This window comes from Rissa tridactyla, chromosome Z, assembly GCF_028500815.1.
Source record: "Rissa tridactyla isolate bRisTri1 chromosome Z, bRisTri1.patW.cur.20221130, whole genome shotgun sequence".
In the NCBI taxonomy this organism is placed as follows: domain Eukaryota; kingdom Metazoa; phylum Chordata; class Aves; order Charadriiformes; family Laridae; genus Rissa; species Rissa tridactyla.
Window position 1 is genome coordinate 11,855,985 of NC_071497.1, and position 26,172 is coordinate 11,882,156.

The 26,172-nt window shown below is 38.3% G+C and overlaps 2 protein-coding genes across 11 annotated transcripts in view; both read left to right on the top strand.

Moving 5' to 3' along the window:
- Positions 1-4,485, top strand: part of PTBP3 (polypyrimidine tract binding protein 3) — a 47,156-nt gene extending 42,671 nt beyond the window's left edge. For all 10 annotated transcript variants that reach the window (XM_054186690.1, XM_054186692.1, XM_054186695.1 and 7 more), the window contains one exon: positions 10-4,485. In XM_054186690.1, the coding sequence (XP_054042665.1) occupies positions 10-142 (133 nt within the window). In that variant the 3' untranslated portion in view covers positions 143-4,485. The remainder of the gene's footprint in view (positions 1-9) is intronic.
- A 10,949-nt stretch (positions 4,486-15,434) lies between these two features.
- Positions 15,435-26,172, top strand: part of SUSD1 (sushi domain containing 1) — a 46,012-nt gene continuing 35,274 nt past the window's right edge. Inside the window, 8 exon segments of the mRNA XM_054184841.1 lie at positions 15,435-15,725; positions 17,490-17,621; positions 18,738-18,763; positions 18,765-18,894; positions 19,489-19,641; positions 20,965-21,141; positions 23,599-23,778; positions 25,777-25,956. Coding sequence (XP_054040816.1) covers positions 15,653-15,725; positions 17,490-17,621; positions 18,738-18,763; positions 18,765-18,894; positions 19,489-19,641; positions 20,965-21,141; positions 23,599-23,778; positions 25,777-25,956 — 1,051 coding nt within the window. The 5' untranslated portion in view covers positions 15,435-15,652.

Genomic DNA, 26,172 nt, shown 5'->3' on the forward strand with positions numbered 1-26,172 from the left:
ATACTTCAGGAAAGATTCCAAAATGGCTCTTATCCGCCTGGCCTGTGTGGAAGAAGCACTTCACGCTCTCATTGAGCTTCACAATTATGACCTTGGAGACAACCATCACCTCCGGGTTTCCTTCTCAAGATGTTCAATGTGACTTTCCTGTGAATTCTCCTTTTCAGGCTGCATCACAGTCTTAGTAAAATCTTCAAAGAGAGGCTGGAACAGCTGCATCCAGCTCCGTCTCTTAAGAGAAAAAGCTCATTCATATCCAAAGAATTAAGTGATGATATTTTCTGATTTTAGCTGCCAGTATGTGATCAAAGTTTATTATTCATCCATAGAAAGATTATTCTGTAAAATTGTCTTAGCAACAATCTTTATTATGAAATTTCCTACTTAACATTATGTTTTGAGAACATCCTTTTAGCTTTTTTTCGAAATCAACCTTACAAAACATTTTGGAGTGCTTGTACAATATACCAAACAGAGTATTTCTAACAAAATGGTAAATCTACTCTAGACAGATTAAACATTAGTTTGAATGTGAAGCAGTGCTTGGGTTTCCTGAAGAAAAGCAAGTGTTGACTGTGAGTGTCCTCTAAATAGTATTTATGCTACCAGGGTGTGTGGTGATACTTTGGCAAATATTTACAAATAACTTTTAAAAAAACAAACAAACAAAAAAAACCAACAAAACAAACCAAACAGTCTGTGCTGTTCATATGGGTTAAATTATTAGAGAAAAGGCAGTGCCTTCTCTCTGTTGAGTAAGAGATATTTTACATGGTATCAGACTTAGCTTCACTTAACCATGGACCGGAAATTTGAAGTCTTATTTTTTACTATGAATTGATGTTGTATAATAGTACTTTGGAGAAAATAAGACAAGAAAATAGTCCTGATTTCAAAGAATTTTTTTACATTTCTTTAAAGAGTGAAACGTTTATAATCTTATAGAAAAATATTTAGATCTGTGATGGTTTGACAAGTTTTTAAGAAGTTATTTTTGTTAAGGTCATTTTTGGGGGCAGAAAAATTAAACTTCAAGGGTTTTTTGTACCACTATAATGTCTATTACTTAAATTACTGTGTATTTACTTATTTTCTGATTATGTGCCTTACTATGTGCTTATGATACAATAGCTTAGAGTTTTATCTGAAGTATCTTGAAAAATATATTGTGGAGGTTGTGAAAATTGTCATCTTCATCTTTTTGGAAATGTTCTCCTTGATACTTCAAAATATTTTTTTCATTAAGTAAAACTCTGAATTCTAGTCTTTTGTGGTTTGGTATAGAGACTGGATAGAGGTGGGAATGAGGTTTAACTCATTGCATAATCATGTAGAGATTCTTTTAATTTACCTGGTTGCAGTTTTCTGGTTCCAGTAGTGGACTGAAAAAAATTCACACCCAGAAAAATGCGCTAAATACAACTTACATAGAAAGACTAAACAGCAAATTTACTCCAGTTTTTGGACTTCATCCAACTGGTTGAGAGACGTTCACTGTGTCAGAATATTCACTTCTGTGTTTCTGCATTTTTCTCTCAGTATTAAACTTCATGTACTAAAAAGCTATCATTCTTTCCTTTGTAAGTATGAAAAATCGTTTGATACTGAATGTCCATTTCTCTTTGGAGAATGAGCTGAGCTGCAGTTAGTTTTGCTGTTGAAAGTACGTATGAACTTCAGTAACTTCTGATTGTATTTTAAAAACTTAAATTTCATTTTAAGAGATTTTTCTTTATAGTGTTTACTGAACCACCTTTTAAGGAGGTTTCAGTTAGCAGCAACAGAGAACTTGTGAAATCTCCATCTTGGAAATTTAACTGGACAATTCTCTGAGCAACTGCTTGAAGCTGGTCCTAATCTGAGTGAGAGGTAGAATCAAGGCCACCAGATGTTCCTTTCCAACCTACATCATTGCAACAATCTGTAGAATAATCCCACTGGAGATTTCACAAGTTCTCTGTTCTCACTGTTCCAATGTTTGACTGCCCTCGTCGTGAATTTTTTTCCCTAATAGGTAATTAGGCTTAAAAGATACAGCTTCCCATGTCTGCCTTTTGTCCTGTTAACTGTATAACTCCCACGAAGATTCTGGCTCCATCTTCTCTATACTGTGGCCTTAAGTTGTTAAAGATAGGTTCATTGTTTCTTTAGTGTAAGTTCTTAATTTCTGTTTAAGTCATTTGTGAAGTACGTGGTAATGTGCATAGTGTAACCTGTAACTTGTACTCTAAAACACTAGTGGTTATAATGTGACTACAGGTACTGGAAATGGTTGAGCGTAGAGTTCTCTGCCTTTGAATATGTAAAGTCCACAAATCAGCTCTGGGTTACCTCTAGCTCCATTTATTTGGTGGATGCACACTTGGTTCAAAGTGTAGTAAGGCCTTTTTAGTAACCCAGGAGCAGTTTAGTGCCTTTTCAAATTACCTGTAACTTGTTGCATAATGGTAAAACGTTTGCTTCTTTGAATTTCTTCAAATGTCTTCGAACATCAAAACAAGTTTCTGAAACTTTGATTCATAATTTGACTTGGTTGCCTTGTCTGCCTGTCCTTTCAGTTGCACTTTTTTTGTGCACTGATTGATTGATTTATATGCCCAAGATATTCCATATATATAAGGCGATTTGCCTGCATATGACTTTTCTGATTACAGATGGCAAATCTGTGTTGGTATGCTGAGAAAACTATTTGCCTTTATTGATAATACTACCAGCGTGGTTTGTGTGACCAAATATCTTGTGCTTCTCTGATTCATCTCAGTGGGAAAGTGATGAGTTCTTTTTTTATAAGGGATATGGGCCTACTGCTTGTCACTATATACTGTTAGCTCATTCTGCTCTTTTTCAAATGAGAGGTCAATTGCTTAACAAAAAGCATTGTTTTGACTTTTCCTTTTGCCCTGGTACATTGTTAAGCAGAGCAGAACTAGCAGACTTAGTGCTGTTACTGTTGTGCTGAAAGGATATTGGTCAGATTGCACAGAATTTTTCCTTTAAATTATCTTCTAATAGCCGCCTGAAGATTTCTTTGCTGTATACAAGACTGTTTGCCTGCTCTGTTCAAAGCAAATCCTAACAGTTCAGAATTGTGAATTATTTCAAGAAAGAATGGAAAGTTTCTGAGGTACTTAACTTCAGGATTTTATTGTGGGGGGGATAGAGGACAGGGACAAAATTGGACCAAAGTTTATGTGCCTTCAGTAGTTTTCCGTGTAGGGTTTTTTCATATCTATTGCTGTCTTAAGTATAATAAATCTTTTTTTTTTCCCCTGGAAATTGTATATCTATCTTGTTAAAAGTGAATGTTGTCCACTAATTATACAAGAAGTGAATTACAGCTGTTTCAATACAGATTTAATTATCCTTCTGCTTTTACCATTGTGGTTTTTTCTATTGTACTGCAATATGAAGGAATCCAAGCATAACCCACATATTTCCAACTCTGAATAGTAATAACAAGCTGTGCCTGGAGCAGTCCCAAAGAAATGAAATGCTGACGTAGTTGAAGGTCCTTGGTAGATGAAGAAAGCTTTTACCTTAGTAGACTAATGTTATCACTGTAAGCATTTTTACAGTTCTTGGAAACCGTGTGTTATTTATGAGTGGGAAGCTACCACTTTTGTACTCAGTTCATTTTAAGCACTTTCTAATTCTTTTTGAATATGTTATCCACTTTCTGCAAAAGTTCACCCTAAAACTGCATCAGCACAAGACAAAGGTTGCTAACCAAGCAGATTCTTGCATTGGAACATCACCTCACTCTCTGACCAAAGACCGACTGCTCCGGTTTTACTGAGACATTTTGTGGAAAACCTTTGTTTTCTCTCATGCTCCTTTCTGATGGGAAGACCCAGTGCAAAGTGGCCTTTACTTGAGACTACTATTGGTGGATGAAACACCATGGAAAATGAGATCATAATGTGAACCAAATGGTATGAGATAAGGCAAAGGGTTAATGGACTACTTTTAGTACTGTATTCAAGACACACAAAGCATGGCTAAGAATTGCTGTCATTCCCTCATTTTACATGATCTGTTCATAAAAGTTCCCTTTCAGTTTATAAAAATGTTCATCTAACACAAGAATATACTGTAAATATTTTTAACATCATGTTTCATGCCTTGGGTTTTTTTTTAAACCTGGCAAAAAGTGTTTTCGGGAACAAATGGAAGTGTAAAATGTTTTTATATAAAAAAACCACAAATGTCTTGTATATTTTAATAAGCAACAGCTTTCATTTGTAAAGCATCTGTGGTGTTGCATAAAAGGGATTCCATGTCTGTTGAGATGACTTAAAACTGAAAAGATGTAATATTAAAGAAACCTATTTTCTGACTGTGTAGTGCATAGTTAATTTGATTTTGTTTATGCTGCAATATATTCTGTTTCTTTTAGGTTAGTGTATTTGCTGATTACTTGTTACTATACCTAACTCTTTTCCTAACTCTAGTTGTTGTAGCATGCCTTTTAATAAATGTCATTACAGCTCTACTCTCTTAAATCTTCCAGTGTTCTTGTCTGTTGCTTTGGTGGGTTTTTTCTTGTCTTATAATTGTGCAGCTAATCCCTTATTTTCTGGTGGGTTTTTTTTCTTGGTTTTGTTTGTTTTTTTTTTCTTTTGCTTAGATGGCCATGTATGCTAAAGTGTTTTGTATCAAAAGTATTTTAAGAGGACTAATGTGTATCTTCAACAACAGTTGAAGTTCAGGAGCACCTAAACTTTCCCCTGAACAGGGTAGAAATTTTCAGTAGGATGGAAATCTATTCTACAACACTGAGCCAATACAGCAGCTGAAGACTGCTCATACTTTGAGACAGGGATGAGACTTCAAGCCTTGGGACCTCATTAATGAGAGTTCTTTTATTTTCTCTTTCAGCATGCTGTACTCTTTTCTAGCCTTAGGATTCAAGTTTGAATCATTTATGCAAAGCTTTAAAAAAATGTGAATAGTAGCTGAAAAAGATGGTCTGCTTTCAGCTTCCTGTTTCTTAGCTTTCTTGATGATTGTTTTTCTTTCATACTCTTCTGCTTGTCCTTCTGTGTGTTACACAACACAGACTCTCTTATTCTTGCATCCAAAATTCAGGATTGACAGTAAAGCAATAGGCGCAAGTATGCAGTGATGTGGGGAGTGTAGTGCTCTTTCTGAGCTAAAATTCTCAGCCAACCTGGCAAGGATTTAACTGTCTGTCACAGAGTTCCAGCCTAGCAGATCTTGAAGAATCTGAAGTCTCATACATGTACTTAATGACTGCCTGTGTCTCCAGGCTAGGACTACAGCACTGAGTAAATCTAGTGTAAACTATACTATTACCAACCTATCAACGTAGATGCTTTTGTAGGCAAAAAAATCTAATTCAGTTTAGACTGGATTGCAGCTTTCAGCAAAACACTTATTCTCCAAAGGCTATATATGTAGTCCCGAAGTGTAAATATTGATTTTGCCCTTGATACTTAAATATTTGAAGAGCATTCTGGAGAAAATGCTAGCTTTTCATGGCCAAAACCGTACACAGACACACACACACACCCATCTGCCTGAGGCAGTGTGGTAGGAGAACAAAATTCTTACCTGTCATCTTCTCTCCTTCCTCCTTAACCAAAAACCAAATCCCATCTCAAGTTCTTGTCTGCTATTGTTGTGCCCCTGGAATAATGACAAGCAATTATTTTTTGCTAAGTAGTTAATATAAGTGTCTATCTCGGAAAGTGAAAAATCACTTTTAAATAGCATGGATATAAATTTTTTTTGATAGCAGAATTTGTTCTGTTACTTACAAGCTGAAACACAAAGGGCAGTAACTGGTGAATTTGCCAACAGGTAAGATCTCATATGGTTTGGATCCATCCCAAAATATTACTCTACAGTCCCAGTGCTCACCTGTTTACAGAGCTGGAAACAAGATAATGTATGTTTTAAAAATAAAATAGAAGTCCCCTCTTGCATTTTCTTAAGTGCGTTTGGCTATTTGGCCTTGAGTGCTTCAGAGTGTAGCAGGTGAGTACGAGGATGTCCAAACAAAAGATATGAAAGTGGAAGTCATGTGGTAGAGTACGTAGGTGAGAGGAAGTGTGGGAGGCAGAGGGGAAAAGAGACTTCAGAGAAGTGAATCCTCCCAGAGACCATTTCCAGACCAATGCTTGAACTGTCGACCGTAAACTCAACTCAGATGCTGCAAAAAACAAGATAAATTGTCCATTGACAATGAGGACAAACCTCTTTAGGGTAGTGTAGGGTAGCAACATGAGCTGCCTGACTCCAAAAGAGCTCTTAGGAGGAGATAGTTCTTTAGTCTCAGGTTAGTGATCGTTCCCACTCCTTAATACTTGCCGCTTAATCTGTTTATCAGGGTAACGCTTTTAGGTCCTGTTTTTTATTTCCAGTCTGCTTCAGGTACAGCTAGTCAGTGTCCATCTGAGAGAACCCTAGCTTTTAATGCAAGCATTAAAAATTGGTTGAAAAGCACAGGCATATCTTCTGTAGTACCTGCATTAAATGTACTGCATAAAGAGTTTTTCCAGCTATGGTTTAACTGGTTCTCTTGTATGATGAAAGGTCTATAATAGTTTTCATTGAGTGTTTTGTGGGTGTTTTTTTTCCCCCCCTCCAGAGCCCATCTGGGTCTTCCACGCTCGGACGTTTTTTAAAAGAGGACTGACCGAAGGATACTGCATAATGCTGCAGGCTTGCAGCGCTGTGGTTGCACAGAGTTTCTGTTTCTATGGTGGTACCCAGCACACACCTACAGAATGTATTCGCAAACCCTGTATGGTGAGTAAGCATCACTGCCTGGAAAAAATAAAAGTGAGGCTATTTTAAAAAATACACAAAAAATTACACTTAAGACTATCTCAAAAGCTAAGGAAATTAGGATAACCATTCTGTTCAGTACTATGAATTCTGTTGATGATCTGAGAAGAACATCCCATTATGTAGCTCCATAAACTATTTTAGTTACTGCAGTGTGGGTGGGTGCTTGGAGGGAGCATTGCGGGTTCTCCTCTAATTAAAAATTTTCAGTTAAGAACTGACAAAAAATTGAAATTGTCAGGTTTAGTTCTTACCAAAGAACATGGGACTATCACTGGCTGATTCTTCAGTAGTTCCAGCCTGTTCTTTCCTTTCCTCTCCTCTTATTTCCAATTCTCTCTCATTGCCAAATTGCCCCAAAGCAGTATGAGATTTAACAGCAGCAATACGGTGCATTCAGCAAAATGTCATTCCTGCATATGCAGAATTTGACTCATCTGCTCAACAGATTTGGAAATATCTTGTGAATTGTGTAACTAAGGTTCCTCATTTTACAAAGCTGTGAAAGTAGTTTTTCTATTTAAGAGTACAGTAAGTTTCTGAAAAGGGTTTGCTACTGAAGTACTCCCTTCTACCACATCTATTAAACGAAAGTTGTTTCTACGTCTTCCTTCATATATGACGTTCGGTCATGTTACATACTCTTTTCCTTTTTGTGTGTATGTTCTTAGTGTGACTACATAGCTTTAAATTCTCCCTTGCTGGAAGCATAAAGGGTTCACCCTGTTCCTGTGTGTGCTTCAACAAGCTTACCCGTCATTGGTCTATCAGATGTGGAACTTGAAGATTTTGAAAGGATCCCGGTTGTTGAGTGCCTTCTGTTCCAACAGTAAACGACAAGGCATTATCCTATTTGAGTTCTTGCATTTAAGCATCTCCCAAGAGAAGATCTTTTAATGTTAATTCAGCCACAGGGATATAAAACTTAATACAAAACACCATGCGCCTTGATGCCAAGACTACTTCGGGCATAAGTGTCTTTTTCTCTCTTTCTGCTCTGGGTTGGCAGTGTTGGTTACAACCTGTCTCCTGCAAGATGGCCTGGGCAGGCTAATTTCATCTTCAGGGCACAAAGAACTTCCCAGAGCTCTTTATGGAGCCCTTTATTCAGCACTCAGTGCAGGACTATGACTGCTGCTTGTGTAAATTGTTTTTCTTTGAGGAAGATGTTAAATTACTGTGTTTCTTTATCTTTAGTTGTTATATAAGCTGCTTATTCTGCAGGGCTTAGATTCTCCCAACTTTATATTATGGGAAGATAACACCTTTCACTTAACTTTTATTTTGATGCATCAGATGTTAATCAAGGTCTCTGAAAAATATTTTTGCAGTCATTATTGCCACTCATCAGCATGAAAACAGATAAGGAAGAAATTACTTCTGAAGGGTCTGACACAACCATAAGATGTGGCAACAACATCCTCTCTTGCCTGGGATATCTCAGTCACTTAACTGTCTCATGTAATCTAACGGGAAAACTGCTGATAACTTTGCAGATCAATTGCATAGAAACAATGGGCTTGATTAAGGTGCTGAATGTACATTGAGAAATCCTGCTGACTAATCTTGGGTTTTTTTTTTTTCCCCCCTTTCAAAGTCTAGGATCCTATCTAAATAACTACACTGCTAAACTTGAACATATATATATATCTTCTCACTTACTATCCCAATGATGGGACTGCACCTTCAGCCTGGACAGAAGTGTAAAATCATTTACCTGGATCTTAATGCTATGTTAATGCACAGTGTTATATTATTAAGACAATTATAAATCGTAATATTTGATTTAGGTAGCTGTATAATGTCACAGATGAAATAGTTATATTTCAAATAGGTATGAAATAAAAAATTCTGTAATTGTAATTAGACAGTGAGTTGATGTAATACATAGCAAGACAAAAGTACTCAGTCTAGTGCAGGACTCAATAGGCAGTCATCGCTTAGTTCCCACAGACTTACATTATTTGAATCTCAAGTTCTTCTGGAGTATAGAAAGTTCTCCAAGAAGGTAAAAAGAGGATTAAGTGTGTGAGTAGCTCATTAACTACTCACAGTAGCCACATGTAACTCATGTCAAAGTCTGTTGTGGGGAGGCGGGTGGGGGTATGTCTGTTTGTTGGTTTTCTATACATTTATATAGGTAAAGCTTATATTCTTGTATGGACTTTTTTTCCCTGCAGATTTAAAGGTTACTACTGGCAGTGCACTGTAAGACAAACTTTGATTTCTGGCTCAGATTAATCTATGGTATTTTGTGGATTTAAACAAGTTTCATTTGTCTCTCTTTCTCTCTTCGTAATGCTATCACATGAGTTTTGAGCGGAACATTGCACGTGACCAAAAACAATTGCAATGCCTCTTCTGCAACTCTAAAGTGTATTTTAGTTACAAGGTCAGAAAAGTAGTCTAGGAAAAGCAGTTACTGATGCCTCGTATGCTTATTGACTGTCCTGTCCAGGTTAATTTTGGGGAAATATTCTAGCTTGTAAGCTGGCCATGCATTCCTCAGGAAGATGAGCTACAAGTTTAAAACATGCCCAAAATTTTGATTCTGGGTCTTAAACATTTACTATAGGTCCAAATGTTCACTTTATGCATAATTGTCTCTAGAATCATAAGTGTAGAAGGATTTCTATGTACAAATGAAAGTTGAACTGTTCTGAGTAACAATTATTTTTTTGTTGTTTTGAGTAAAAATTTGCTCAGAAGTCTGGATTCCCAAGATTTGGAAAAGTTGCTGTTTGAGAAAGGCTATGCTGGAACAAATCTGTCATTCAGAGACCACTAGAAAAGCACAGTTAATATGCACTATATTTTAATTTCATGATAACCTGCAATGAAATGCTCAGGTTGTCTTAAAGAGTTGGGTTTCTTCTATACAAAGAAGAAAAACAAGAACTATAAAGGCAGAGCAGGTTATTTCTAAATGTCATGATTTCCAAGATGTAGCTCTTTTTCCTTAGGCATAAGATAAGTTAATAATGCCTATAGATGTTTCTACACTTCTAATACACAGATGTCTCTGAGTGTTCTTCTGCCAGAAGTGCTTTGTTTTTTCAAACATTTCACCATAATACTGATGACAATTAAGCAGTAGGTTATGTTCAAATCCATTTTCCCTGTTTCCTAGCTATTGTGCCATCTACAGTGACGCTTCTCTGTCTAATTTTTCAGATTAAAGCAGGGAAGATTACATTTAAAGAACAGTTTCATTTTGGAAATACCTGAATTCAGATTTTTTTTTAATATTTGGAAATATTTTAACCCTAGACAGTGCTTTAAAAAAAAATCTCTCTAAAAGCCAACAAATACTTGTATCAAATACTTGTGGTTTTATGGTTTGACAAGCTGTGTTCCAAAGCCAGTACATACAACAATGCATTTTCACACACAGATCCTTTATCAGAGATTAATAGTAATCTCCCTAATTTTGGCTTTAGATAAAATGGAAAAATTGACTAGTCTAGTTGTGTCAGTCTTTTCCTCCAAATTTTTAGGATGCTTTAGAATGTGAACACCCATCCCCAAAATATGTTCTTTTGCTTTTATAGAGAAGTGTCCATCATCTTTAAGCGTATCTCTGATCCTTAATTTTTATTTAGGTCCTGTTGACTAACACATATTCTGTTCCTGGTGGGAAGAAGCAGGTAGCAGAAAAAATCCCAGTAATGCTCGATGATTTTGTCACTTAGCTACTGTATTTTTGTGGTGCAATAACAAATGTTCAGTACTAGAAAGAATTCAACTTTTAATTACTGTGACAAGTGGTCTCTTATTGCAAATCAATTTCTGGATAGCAGCATTACTGATAGACTTGAGGAGTCTTGTAGGAATATTGTAAATTATTTGAAAATAAACAGGGTTGTCAGCTTATATATATATATATATAAAGACAAGATGACCTTTTATTACCCTAGAAATGTCAATCTTATGTCTTTACTACAATTTATGATAACACAGGAATATCCTCACCCAGAGTCTCTTTCTCTTCTGATTGCCAGTAAACATTGAAATATTAGAGTTACACCTAATTGAATTTTGAAAGACCAAAGAGCAGAGCTCCTGGTGTTTTTGTAACCAAACAAAAGCACTCTCTCTTTGTATGCCAAAAATGAATGCATAATGTTATGAATCTGAAATCCAACTCATCCTGCTGGCTTTGTGTTCCCAGAGTTTAAAAATACAGTAACTTGAGGTGCTTTCTAATTGAGATAACAACAGTTTCTTTAAATTGGATAAACAACATGTGAAAGCTGAACTGCTTACAAAAACAACTCAGGGAAGGAAAGTCAAGGTATTTACTAGGATAGGTTTGGTTATTACATTCTTCCCCTCTTCTTTCCCACTACAAAGTGTTGATGCAAATACGAGTCTGCCAGGTGACAGCCAGGTGACTGTTTCCCTACAGTTAGCCTGTAGGGAAAGAAGCCCACGGGAAAAGAACCCCCAGCTGCCTGAACAGCTTGAGACCTGTTCTGTTTAGGTCTCTAGTCAATATTTGATTTTCCCTTCTTGTAAGAAGTGTGCATGGAATTTTTTATTTTCATAGATAATACAGTTTGACAAGTTGCCATATTTGCCATCTAATGATGGTACCTCTAGACTGATCTTGCCCCAAAATATATCATGAGAGATGGATAATAGTGGGCCAATGGGATTTGGGTTTCTTTCTGTACCTATCAAAGAAATTATCATTAATTTTTGCTTTTTCCATAAGTTGTTTTTAAGTTTTGTGCAGCTGCAATAGTAAGGCCAGCACCCTCGGGGAGCCTGGCAGAGAAGGAAGCATCAAGCTCGTTCCCCGGTTCTTTCTCTTCTGACTGTAGCAGGTATTCTAGGATCAGAAAGTAAAAGATGTCTGTTCATTTATCTGGAGTTAAGGAAATCACAACGCTACTTTTTTTTTTTTTAATAATGTATGAAGGGGGTGCTGTTGCTCTTTTTTTTTTTTCTCCTTATTTACCTTTGTGGCTCTGCCTCTCTCCTCTCAACGATTGCTTTCAGTCAGCATGGCCCTCAAAATAATGACACAGCTCATATATAACAGCATGGAACAGTCAGAAGCAGTCAGCAGCCTTCCTGCATGATTTCCAAGATCCAGCAATCTTAGGATGCTGCCCCAGTTAGACCGATGCTAAGTCCCTGTGGTTTAAAAATTAGGTCAGATTGTAGTGACATCAATCAGAGACATTTACATTGCATCATCTCAGACCTGCTTTTATGGTATTAAGCCTCAACACACCTATGTAGGACTACTATCCCAGTTTCACAACTAAGTGGGAGGGAGATGCAAAGAGAGGCAGAAAGGGGTTATCTTATCAAAGGTCACAGCGAGTATGTGGCAAAGCTCTGTTTGGGCTCTTGCTCCTATGCTAAAACCCACAGATAGCATCCCTTTTGCTCTGTAGAGTGCTTTTCTGATTAGCAGCAACTGTCAGCATGCTTTATCACCTACCATGCTCTTGCTATGAGATGTATATGGCATGCTCTGATGTCTGTTTCATCCCAGGCCTATCCTCCAGGGAAATTATATAGAAGCATTCAATATTTAAGGCTCAAATTCGGGTATCTCTCACTCCAATTCTTTTGCAGAAATCCCACCTTTTTTTCGTCTTGACTTCATTCGTCAGGAGTGGAGAGAGTGGCACAGGGGCACCTGAGAGTACAGGCAGAAATGCTGCAAACAACTTGAGTGGTAATATTTCCTTTTGAGCAAAATTCATTACAAAAGAATGCTTTTCTTCTGTGCAAAATTCACTGAAGCACTTTCATTAGAAGCTGGAGAGGGTCAGCCAATTTTTCAGTTATTTCTGCTTCAACAACTGCTGTTGCTTATTCTGGAAATTAAGTGGATAACCAGAGACCATTTATTAATCTGATTCATTTTAAATAGGCAGGAAAGGCAGAATTCAGATGGAAGGAACCTTCCATCAGGTTGCAGTTGCTCTTTTCATAGCCAGCTGGAAAAAAGTGCTTGATAACATGCTGTTCGAGAATGCAACTGCATTATGAATAGCTGAGTGATCTGTTAACAAGGATGAATTATATTTATTCACTCTGGCTGAAGATGTTTGCTGTGTTTTTAAAATTCTTTTTGCTGTAAGAGCCATTAGTATCAAATATTTTGTCTTTATACATCAGAATAAGTAGCGCAATCTATGCCAAACATCCTTACAAAAAGAACGTGATTTAGATGACATAGTGACATTCATTGTCTGTAAAGGAGACAGAACAAATATAGACGGTAGATGAGATGTTTAATCTCCTCTTTCCGATTTTAAATTATCTCCATTATTTTATTATTATTTTGCCTTTCTGATTTTAAATTACCTCCATTTAGACAGCTGCAAGGAAAAACGGCACAGGAAGCTTCCAAGTGTCTCGGCATGAATTCAATTACTCTGACCATCACAACTGATTTCTTATCACAAAGAAGAGAAATGGAAGCAAATACTGGTACAGATGTGTTCTGGGTAGTGAGATCTAATGCTATTAGGGACAAAAGAAACATTGTAATTACAAACTAGGTCCTTTATGTTTGACAGTGGAAAGATTAAAAACCTTATCCTATCCAAAACAGAAAATCTATGTGGGTATTATCCTGTATTCTTAATAGACAGTTTTTTCTATGAAATAAACTAAATTTGCCTAGGCGGTAAGGATCACCATGTTGGGACACTGATCTGTCTTACCCTCCTGAATGCTTAATTGTCTTTCTAAATAAATTATCTCAGGGCTTATGCAGGTGACCTCAGAGCAGAAGCAATCAGTGACTCTTTTCAGTGGCTGATTCAAATCTGGGTCCAGATCATGAAGGCTGTTGGGAACTGAAAAAAGACTTAACAACTTAACTAAACATTAAGTCGAACCTTAAATTACCACTTTCAGATCACAAAGAAGGCGAAGTACTGGAACAGATTATTTGGGAATGCTGTGAATTCTACATCACTATCACTATAAAGAGCAGGTTAGACAAGTATGTCAGGAATCATCTATGTAGAGTTTATCTTGTGGAGCAGAAAACCAGAAGAGATGACCTCTCATCATCCTTTTGACACTTATTTCACATGACTGTGCTTTGAATTTAGATATGCAAACAACATATATGTAATTTATAGTCTTTGTATTAGTTTAATTATTTGGTATTGAAGTATGTCTTAAACAGACGATTAGTTGCTGTTTAAAACATATTAGACTGGAACAAAACGATGAGGTTTTGTTCCAGTCTAGGTCCTGTATTTTCTCTTAATGATACCCTTCCTTGTTACTTTCTTTGAAGAATGTTTAAATTACATTTCATAGCTTGTTCTCTTTATAAATATAGTGACATATTTCTTCAGGCTTGCTGCCAAAAATATTTTCACGTTGGCTGTGTGAGATGTTTATAAACAGTTGTTCCCACTACTTTTTATGAAAGAAACAGTAGAAATCACAGCGGTTAGTGGGTCTGCAACTAGGTGGGCTGCTAAGAGAGAGAAAAAATGTAATTTCTAAACAATTTTTAATACGTTGTGCAGAACAATTCCTCTCTGAATCATTCCTTATAGTGATAAACTCCTTACCACCATGCCTCCAATTTCAGTAATTTAAGATAGAAATATGCGGTACTGACATGTGTAGTGTGTTATTCCAAAACAAGGGTTGCTTGTGACGTAACTGGCCGCTGCTGAAGAATCAGGTCACTTTTTGTCCTGGTCAAGATGAATAAGGGTAACAAAGCTGGTTAAAAATGTATACATGCTTAAGCAGGCAGAATGGTAATTAAAAAACAGTGGAACAGACCAACTTACATAAATAAACCAATGAAGCTGATAGTTTTGTGAAAATGGGGTTTGTTTCCATTGAAATTAGACACATTGTTTGGTCTTTTTCGTTATAACACAGCAGACACCAGTAAAAGACAGGGACTTGACTGTGTTAGCATTAATGTAAAGCCACCAGAGCACACAACCAAAACCTCTTCAGGAAGCTCATTAGAGCACATCCACGATGCCTAAATCTACATTTGTGTTAGCCTTCCCCCGTTCACCTCCTCGGCATTCCTCTGTTGTACCTGTGATACCCGAGCAACTGCAATTGTAGATAAACACAAGTTTACACAGCTTTCTAAAAATGCAGGCTCGGAGGCCTGACTGAGCACCCAGCGCTTCAGGAGGATCACGTTTTAGGAGAAAACCCTTCAGGCGGCACTGCTGGTACTGATTAAAAACATTACGTTTTGGAATCCACCTGTACTGCGGCAAAGGCCTATGATGTGGAAGGCCTCCTTAATCTCAAGCACCGAGGGCCAAGCACAGCTACACCATTTTCACACACTTGTAGACCTGATGTGCCAGCTCCTTGCGGGCCCAAGGACAGAGGGGTCCAGAGGGTCCCTCTGGTACACAGGCGACACGGCTGGGCAGGGGCCAGCACAGCTGCCACCTGCCCACAGGTGCAGCCCTACAGCGGCCTTCCCCGCTCCCAGGAATCATAAATAACCCTTCCCTCCATTTCTTCCCCCACCCCCGGGGCGAGGGCCGGCCGCTACGGACGGCAACAGCCCTTATCAGCGCTGCCAGGCGGCGTCCTGGGGAAGGAAAGGGGTTGTGCCAGGGAAGGGAGAGAGAAAAAAAAAACCCAAAACAAAAAAAAGGAAGAAAAGAGAGGGTTTTGCGGGCAAAGGCTCTTCGGCCGAGGGAGGAAAGAGGCCAGGCCGGGGGGGCCCCGAGGGCGCGGCGGCGATAAGGGCCGGGGGCCGCGGCCTGTGGCCCTCCCCTCCCACCTTCCACCCCGCGGGGAGGATGCAGAGGCACCGGGCCCGCGCAGCACCCAGGGGCGCGGAGGCGGCGGCGGGGACATGAGGCCGGGTGTCGGTCGGGCCTTGGGGCCGCTCCTCCTCCTGCTGCTGCTGCAGTGCGCGGGGCGGCGGGGTAAGTGCGGCCCCTCCCCGGGCCGTCAGGGCGGTGCCCCTCGGGCGAGGCGGGGAAGGCGCGAAGGGGAGCGGTGGGAGGGCTGCGGGCAGGCGGTGGGTCGGAGGATGTCGGGGGCCTGGCGGTGGTGGCGGAGGCGTCAGGCCTCGGGGCACCGCGTTTGGCCTCGCCGCCCGGTGAGGGCTGTGGCGGCTGCGGGCGAGAGGGGCCCGGCCTGGGCGGGAGTCGCGCCTGAGGGAGCGTCCGGGCTAGGACCGAACCCGTGAGGTTAACTTCAGTGCCGGAGTGAAAAACTGTGTGTTACTGAGGAGAAATAAGTCGCAAAGTTTAGTGTGTAGTAGTAAGGGGGTAGGGCGGGGGGGGGGGGGGGGGGGGGGGGAGAAAACCGTTTTTTATCTCCCAGAGCAGCAATCTGAGGAGGACACGCCCGTGTCTTATCAGAAGATTGAAGCATCATGAGAAAGCTCTTACCATGGCTGTTTTCAAATTTAGTTATCTGATTTACATTAGCTACCACTGTATGCCTACGGTTTTTGTTGTCTGTTCTTGTAAGGAACACACACAAAAAAGTATATGAAGTTATATAAAAGCATTGAAAATTAGGAGTCTTAATGCACTCAGAAGTGCACCGTGAATAAAACTGGAACACTGTGCGTGCTGAAGGGCAGTTTTATCGTGCTGATAAATTTGGTGTGTAAAAAAAGCTGGCTAGAGTGTTCAGCTGCCTTCTCCATCCAGTTACAGTTATGTATTTAGACACCATGAAAAGGCATGCAAGGTGTTGTCAGACCTGCTATATACACACTAAGATTTGTATTCTGCAAGAACCACGCCGTCCTTACCAATCTTAGATGTCTTAGAAGAGTAAGAAAATTCCAAACTGCCGTGTGCAGCATCATGAGACATCATCTTTTGCAGTATCAATTACTTATTTAAAAACGCTTTGCCTACATTCAAGCAGTCCATTCTGAGGTTTGTCATTTCGAAAGCCAATGCATGTGCGAAGGTAACAAAAGGAGCTTACAAAAAATGGAGAGGAATGCACATAATGCCCTAAAAGTGTGAATACAATTAAGGGTGTAAGTTCGTATTTTATTCTAGTTTCATGTGTATTTATAGCCATACCAAATTACAGTAAATTAGGTTATGTGTCATGTGCTGCTAAACTACTTCTAATATAAATTCATTTCTCAAATGACTTTACTATAAGTCATTTTCCTGCTGGCAGCATTCTCCATGTTGTTTTTATGAATAACATTTATACCATGTACATATTGATGATATAAGATACAAATAGGCTGATAAATAGCCCAAATGCCTGTGTGTAAATAATAGAAAAAAAATAACAGAATAAATGATGAAACAGAAATCAAGTCAACAGGGAAATAAAATGAATATGGAGAAAAGATTAATAATATTGGATAGATCTACTTACTATAAGTCTCTTAAGCCTTACTAGCTGCTGAAAAGCTGTTTTGTTTTTTGTCAAAGAATAGATAGGTGGAGAAAACTGTTCAGTATAGTTATTTTGTTTAATCCTTTCTGTTTATTTTTTCATCTTTGGTCTCTGAATATGATGGCTGTGGTTTTCCTGCAAATTTGAAAATGAGGTGGGAGGACATGGATTTTATTCTATGTGTTTTAATCTGGATTTTATCTCCACTTTACATTCTGTGCCAGCTACCTATACCAAACCACCTTTCTGGTCCTTTCTAAAAAAAAAAAAAAAAAAATAAAAAAAATCATGTCTCTTTGTTCTTAAAGCAATTGTGAACAGATCAGTTTCAGATGTCTGTGCAACTTGTCACATCCATGCTACATGTCATCAAATTGAAGGAAAAAGCGTCTGCATCTGTAACTATGGATTTGTAGGCAATGGAAGAACCCATTGTCAAGGTAGGCTGCCTTGGCAGGAACTGTGTACATTCCTAAAATGTTCTTTCTTGAGTAATATTACTGAATTCTTCAAAACATGGTAAGAGCTTTGTTTTCCTTTTTTTTTTTTTTTTTTTTAACGGCTGGCCTTGGGACTGTACTGTACTTGTATTTTATATAAGTATTGTTTTGTACTTAGTTGCTTTACTATTTTATTAATTATCTGTTACATAATGAATGATTTAAATTAATTTTGTCTTAGAAAATATTGGGGTTTATCAAACATTTACTTTTTAAATATCACTTATTGGAATGGTTTATTTAATATTTTTTATCCTAGCTTCAGCAAAGAAAAAAAAAATAAATATGGTGGGCTTCACTTTATTATTCTTTTCAACCTATGCATTTTTAAACTGAAAACTAGACAATAAAACTATTAAGATTTCTGCTTTTTTTTTGCTGATTGTTCTGGTTATCTCAGATTACTAAGTAACTAAAATTAATTTCAGAAGTTGAAGGTCTGTTCTTAATAACAGTGTGCATATATACAGAGTTCTTAAGTGCAAATGTCTGTTACATGAAAAGCATTGTTTAGCTTTATTACTGTAGCTGATAGTGTCTTTTTAATAGTGTCTCATACAAATCAATACATGAACTAAAGGATGATGTCAAGTGCTGCGTCTGAGCATATGTAATGGCTTACCGCTGCTTAAAGGGAAGGTCCTCCACCTCTGAGCTCTTGCGCTCCCATCTCTTCCCCTTCCTTCACAAGCACGGGTACCTACCAGGCCCTGCACAGAGTTCGGTTGTCTCATTATTGTGGGAGAAGACAAGCTGCATATTTTGCCATGTTAATTTTCTGCCAGTTGAGTGAGGAACTGTAAGGAAGAGCTGAAGCAGAGAGCAGGGCCCTCTGGTTTCAACACCTCTTAGATCAGCTTAAGCAGTGTCATGAAACTATATTCACAGTTTCATCCAGGGGCAACAGCCACTGTTGGTCTAAATCCTCCAGCTTACTAGCAGTGTTTACATCCCAAATAACTTAGAAAAACAGTAAGGGGAAGTCTGGTTACACAAGGATGAGTGAAGAGGGAAGGGTATTCTACTTTTCTTAATGTGTTTTAAATGTGTTGACAGATAAAGATGAATGCCAGATTGGAGCCCAGCAAGATCTGTGGAAATCATACACTGTGTCATAATACACATGGAAGTTTTTACTGTGTTTGTGTTGAAGGATACCGAGCCTCCAACAACAACAAGACATTCATTCCCAATGATGGCACAAATTGTACAGGTAGACATCACAAAGAATCTTGAGCATCATGAATCCAGAACTTAATTATCTACTGCACAAGTCTTTTTTTTTTCCCATTGCATTCTAACCACTATGAATTAGTTCCATTTTGCATTCTTTGCTGTGTTACAAATCATTGCTTCACAGTCAAATGCAAGCAGTAGTCTTTCCAGAAGCAGCAGCTAGATTAAAGAAAATAAAATGATACTTATCTTTCTGTAACAATGTCCTATTCACGTTTAGTGTAGAATATTAGGCAGTTTCTTATTACAGGAATGAACTGTTGTAACTGATTAAGATATTTGCAGATAGAGGGTATTTCTGGGATTGTTGTAGCAGGAGATAACATTGGAAACTATTTTTCAGGTAAAGCACAAACAATTTAAAAGGTAGCTAACTACAAAATTGAGAGTCTTCTCCTTCCAGATGCTTGAACAGCAGGCAAGGATAAGCTCCTTTGTTTCGCAGAAGAGCCATCAGAAGCTATGTGGAACTTCATGGAATGCTCTATTTGTTTTAAGCTTGGATCCTACATTAATTAACTGAAAAACCCAACCTATTACAAAGTGCATGTATTTCTCTCTGAATTTTTAGATATAGATGAATGTGAGGAGTCTGGGCTGTGTGGTCACAATGCAAGATGTGTGAATACTGAAGGAAGCTACAGGTGTTACTGCAATGATGGTTATAAATTAGAAAATGGAGAGCGTTCTTTTCATCCAGATGAGAACATAGTTTCATGCAAAGGTGAGAGTCTTTGGATGCTGTTTCTGCTAGCAGATAAAATCAGATCTTACACGATGTAGTAGTACCTGCTCTGACCTGTGCTGTTAAGTGTGCAGGGCAGAAGCCTCTCTGTAGACTTTGCCTGCTGTGTGATTTTTTTTTATTTTTTTTCTTCTTGCGTTCAGTTTGTTGCAGTGATGTCTGGATGGTAAGAGTCGACACCAGAAACGATTTCTGCATGCTCTCAGCAGGGGTTCAGGTGCAGGGTCAGAGAAACTTAACATTGCCATGAAGGTGATGTAGTTAGTTTCTGAATAGGAAGGAAGTGTGGTATAATCCACTTGTATAATCACACTGCATGACTGGGAAGGGAAGAGATGAGAAATAGCTGGTAAGAGAGGTCAGAAGAATGAAACAGCCTAGGGGAAAGGAATAATAAAATAATAGTTTAGCTATTTATTACATACTGTGCCACCTGCATAAATAAACTGTTCTGTTTATCTTGCCATAAAAAAAAAATCAATTTGAAACTGTTTCTCCTTTTGTCTCTAGCGTAGGTTCTCACAGATGTGAAGTGCTACCAGTGCTAGAGCAGCATGCTGTAGCTGTCAGAGTATGTAATGAACCCAGGCATCCCAGGTGGAAGGAACTGCCTCAATTATGTCCAGTTCTCACTTCTGAATTATTGCAAGAACCGTCAGTAAAGCTCACTGCCTGTAGTTTACCCAGTTTTTCCAGCTGGAGTGCTCCTCTTCGTCTTGCTGTAATTGCTGATAATCCTGCTTGTCTCACCAACTTCCCCCTCCACATGCTGTGGTAAAGTAGTGTGTCTGTACTGATGGTGTCACTTGCAGAGTAGGACGAGGGAGCCCTGTCAAGCAGCTGTGCTGCAGAAACGTAGCTTTTGTATGCAGGCTAGTTCGGTGAAGTGAAGGAATTGAGGGGCAGACCATTTCATTTCAGCTTATCCACGGCGCTTCACCTTTCTCACGCACAGGGAAATAAAACCTGTGCTTTGGGTCCTGAAATGGTGTTGAGGGTTCATTCAGCTATTGGTGCAATGAGGCTGGCATGCAAAGCACCATCACACTGCAGTATCACTTCTTTGGCATTGTAAATGGCTCCGGCTGTATGTTCGTAAAGATGTAGCGCAATACCTGGATCACTGTGTTCCTCCAGCTGTGGCCAGTACAACTGTTCAACTCTTAATCTTCTACCTCTTTGGTGACCCCTCACATTCATCAGATTGGGTGTATTTTGTGTTGTGACTGTTCAGCTCATCTTAAAGTGGTCATGTGTTGTGATTTTTGTACTGTGAGATCTTTTAACCCAATCTCTTTGCAGAAATTGGGTGTGGTTCCCCTCCTGAAATGAAGCATGGCTACATTGTGGGGAACTACAGCTTGCTACCAGGAAGTGCGGTTCATTATGAATGTGAAGAAGGGTTTTACAGCAATGAGGGAAAGTTCTCGTATTGCACTGCAAATGAAACTTGGGAACCTGCCACTTTAAGCTGTAAAGGTGAAAAGAGTCTTAAATCTTTCTTAAATTCTTCATTAAGGGGGCTTATGCATGGGAAAGTGTGTTTGTGAAAGACAGTACACTGTTTCCTCAATCTAAAGGATAATTTTTCAAGATCTGGCTATTTGCGAAAAAAAAGAAGAAAAAAGGACAGGTTATAAAATTGTGCCACCTCTTGTTAGTGTAATGACATTTTTGGTGCTGGTCCTTGCATTTTTACAGAAACTGCAACATGTCCTTTTGCCTGTGAATCAAGGCCTTTAAAACAACTGGGTTTCTGTAGCATTTCATGGAAAAGGCCACAGAGTTGGAAGGCATTAGTGACCTCTCATGAAAAGAACAATTTTTCTGACAGCTTATGAAGTTTTTTTCCAAAGGTTGACTGTAGATGCAAGAGAGAGGCATCGTACCACCCCTTGTCGCTGGATAGCCTTCACGATTTCAAGAGCATTTGTGCATGAGCAAACACTTTCACATCCCTCAAGTGTTAAATTTCCTGTGAGCATCTTTAGAACTTCGACTTGCTTTGGTGTTTTACTTACAAGCGTAGGATTTAGTGTTCCTGCAAGTAGTTAGAAAGTCTGTAGATTAGTTAAATGACACTTGAAGTGCTAGCTAGTAGAAGCTATACTGTCTAATGATTCTACAGGGGAGAATTGTCATCCTGAAAATTACCACTTGGTGAGGGGAGTTCCTTATCTCAAAATACAAAAGCCCTCTTGGTTTCTAATTCTTTCCTATTTTATTTTTTTCCCCCTTTGATGTACTGTTTGTGTGTGTGTCTATCGGAAAAAAATAAATTACAATAAGGATGCTAAGTCAGTGTGGCTGGGAAAAGTGAAATATTAAATAGCAGTAGAAAATTCATAAGAAAATAAAGATAAAAAAATATTAAATTACTGGCATCAAAAATAAAAGAATTCAAATAACATTTTTCCCCCAAAATTAATGAAGGACAGTGAATTTGAAAACAAAAAGGAAGTGCTCAAAGTCTCAAGAGGGTCCCCAAAGAAAGCTTGTGTAATGCAGCCCTTGTGAGTTGTTTATACATTTGTTTTTTATTAATACTTTTCAATGATTGCTTTTTCATGTGATTTTTTTTTTTTTTTTAATTTCGATGGTCAAATGGTAGGTCAGGTCAGAGTTTCTGAGCACGTGTCTCATGGTTAATTGAAATAAAAGACATCAAATACCAAGAGGCAGCCCATGAGTCTGAAGTGACAAACTTATTTCCTCTTTGTATTGCAAGCTCTTTTCCTGGATTTCAGTTAGGACTTCTCGTTTTGTAAAACCTGCAAGTCTGATTTTTATTTTTTTTTATATTAGGAAAGGCACCTTTAAATAATTCTTTAAACTCTGAGAGCTTCCCTGATAAGTATTTATCACTAATTTAAGAATTTCTTCCGGACAAGTGTAGTGTCGTCTTTTTCAGGAAAATCAGTAAGTTTGTTGTTTGTCTTCCTTCGTATGGTAATTTAGGAGTTTGTTTTTTATAGTCATGATGAAACTGGCCATTGAATGTAGGTCAAGCTTGGTAAGATGTGTGACCTAACATCAGGGTGATGTAAGTGGAGCAGATCCCCTTTTTTTACTTTAAATATAAGTATATGGATTGAAGAGTACAGCTTCCCTTGAATATTAATAGAAGAATTGTCTTGAGATGAAAAGTCAGATAGTTTAGTGGGAAGATCTGATGTATGTGAAGTGGCGTAGTTAAACTGTTGAGTGTGTGCATTGTGTCATGCTAACGTGAAAGCTTTCTAGATGGTTGCTTACCTTAGGAAATGGACATCATATCACACAAATTGCTTTTTTGTGCTACTGGAATTCTTTGTTTTATGCATTTGTAAACGACCACTCAACGTGTTCGTGAATATAGCAGCTATTGCAATGCATTTTGAACACTATGTATACCCTTGCTTTAACAGGAACTTTTTGTGTTGCATGTTGTAACCTTTTCTATGATTTTGCATTTCTCGGGTCCCTGCGCACTTTTAAAAATTTTGATTCCTAAAGGCAGTTTCTGTTCACCTGCCTCCCTCTTGACTGTTGCTCACTGCAAATGGTATGGAACCATCTTGCCACCTGTAATCAGTTTTGTAAAAATGAGAAGGGAGAATCTTAAAGATTAAAAAAACCCACCAAACCTCCCCCCAAAAAACCAGGACATTTTCTGTATACCAGCAGCTAGGTTGAGGAAGGAGTCACAGATTTTAGCATGCCATTCTGAGAGAAAGGCAGAGAGAAGTAACTTTCATTTGAAAGCGGCTCTGGAGTAGCTACAGTGCTTGGAGTGGCGGTGGGGATGTCGGAGGGGACATGAGGGAGTGTTGCCGTACCACAGGAGAAGAGGGTTAGTTTGTAACAAAAGAAATACTCATGGGTTTGCAGACATCATTCTGCAGACTTCTGCTGCTTGACTAACAAGTCTGTCTTCCTCTTTCTTCTTTGCCATAGGTGTGGATTGTGGGGTTCCACCTTCTGTTTTAAATGCGCATCCAGTATCTCTAAGTGGGACCACCTATGGAAGTGAAGTTACTTACAATTGTGATCATGGTTACTTTATTGCAAGCGGCAATCAGACTGCAGTCTGCAATGCTGAAGGGCAGTGGGATGGTGCTGATTTGGTGTGCAAAGGTAAATCAAATCTTGTCTTCAGATTTATTTAGCATAGATACGGTTTCAGCCACCATAAGAATTAGCAGTCATCAGTTAAAGACATCCTCTTTGGGCATTCAGTTTATACAGTCTTCTGGCATATGAAGTTCAGTCACAAAACAAAGGCCGTATATTAAACAGGGTTTTTTTTTGTCTGTGTTGCTAATGAAGTTGCAATAAATTGTTAAAAGTTAACATGCTAAGGACAAAATCCCAGTGCATGTCAAGCATTGGGATTACCATTAGATGAAAATTTAGCCTAAATTGCTGCCATTTTTCTAGCTTAATATCTACTCTGTGGTTGAAGCCACTACCCAGAAATTGAGCCACTATTAGCAGTTAGCGTTCCTTTAAAATTCCCATATTCGGACAATTTCCAGTTCCAAACTATGGTTGCTCAAGCATGCTATTGTTATTTAACATGAGTCATAAATGCCTTTTGTTACTATGATTTGGAAGAATGTAGCCTAACAAGCTCCTTGATAAGTACATCCACAGAGGTGCATTTAAAACAAAGTATTTTTCCTAACAAGATTTCTAGTGTATTTTAACTCTGAGCTCATAATACTAATTAATGTGACCTCAGGATAATTACAGTCTTTAGTCAATTTCTACGTTGTCAGTTTTCACTTTTCCATTCACTGGACGATTAGTATCTTTTCAGCTTGATCCAGCAGGGTCAAGTCTTCTGTTCATTGCAATCAAATGTATTAATTTTTTTGAATGTGCAATTTGTATGTTACAACCACTCTCTACTTTTAGAATCTTCTTTAATATTCTTATTATGGGTTGCCAGTATAAATAGAAGGTTCGCTATGTTACACAGAAATGCACTTCTGCATTTCTGCCTTGCAATCTCATTACGGGATGGCCATGAGCAAATAGCTGGAGTTAAGCAGCAGAAATTTTTTTATCTTCTGACATACTGTCCTGTAAGTTAAGCATATTCTTTGCATGTGCATTTGTTATTCTAAAGCTTTTTCTAATGATTTAGAATAGATACGTACATTCATACACATTGGAATATGAAGAGGAAGGTAGTCATGGTGGTGGATGTATTGCCCACTGCAATTCATATGTTAAACTTTTCCTTTAAAGATTGTACAAATCATGATTCTATAAACTTTGTTTTTTACTTCTTTGTTTTCCTTTTTTCTGAGTAGAATTTCAGAATCACTTAAGATTATTTAATAAACAGTTTTAAAAACGTTTGTTTTCTGCATATAAGCTTTAGTGAAGGTAAGATTTTAATTCCTACATTGTTTACTTCTCTTAAGTGAAGTGATGCAGAATCTTTTGTTGGGGCGTAACATTCTTTGTGGATTTCAAAGGGAATTTTAACCCTAAGTAGTATTCTTCCATTGATTTGATCTTCGCTCTTTATTCTTTTCTGTTCCCTAATTTTATTATGAAGCCCCTGAAAGCAGCTGAGCAAATGAATTAATTTGTAAGTGCATTACCCCAGCTTTCTAATTATCTCCAAAGTGGTCTGAATAATCCATCATATTTTCCCCCAGAAAATTTTCTACTTTCTTTCTGCTTGTCTGTAGCAGCTTCACCTTTTTTTCAAAGCTTGAATTAAATCCCCTGGCAAAGGAACATAACCTTCTTGATGCTGTTCTTTCATGTTGTTCCTTGGACTGTGTGTCATTTTTCAGGTCTATTGTTAGTAACAATACATAAAATGAAGGAATAAATAGCATAAGAGAGTGCTGTGAGAAGATAGATTTGTCAAAATTCGCTTAGAGATCCTTATTCTCCATTTCTAAAAGGACAAAGTGCCCCACCCTTGTAGAAAGTCTCCAGTCACAAAATTCTGAGTTCTAAAGGGCTGGCCTGACCTCTAGAAATCACTAGGAAGTGAAAAAAAGTGAAATGTTACTTACTTGGACAATTCATCTGTCTTCCTTAAACACTTTTGATACGCCTTGCCTGTTTTCATTTTCAGGTTTTGTTATCCTGTTTTTTCTGTTCCAGGAACAGACTGCGGCAAACCTTTGCTGATTCCACACACAGAAATGATCTGGGACAACTCGAGCACTCTGTGGAGCAGAGTGTACTATCAGTGTATAGAAGGATATTATTTTAATGGAGACAGGAATTTTTCAGAATGCACAATAGATCAGTCGTGGGAGAATATTACATACATATGCAAAGGTAAATATTACTCTAGGACGTTGCTGTGGGATGTGCAATCTAAATAGTTTCTCATTCCTGTTCCAAAGGTAGGAACAGGAGGAAGGCTGAAGGCAGTAAATCCTTTTCTGATTTACGATGTATGGAACGTCGTCGTACTTCTGTGTGGAAAGGTCATGGAAGAGAATGTTAGCCACGCAACAGTTTCTAGGGGATGCCACAGATCTTTCTGTAGCT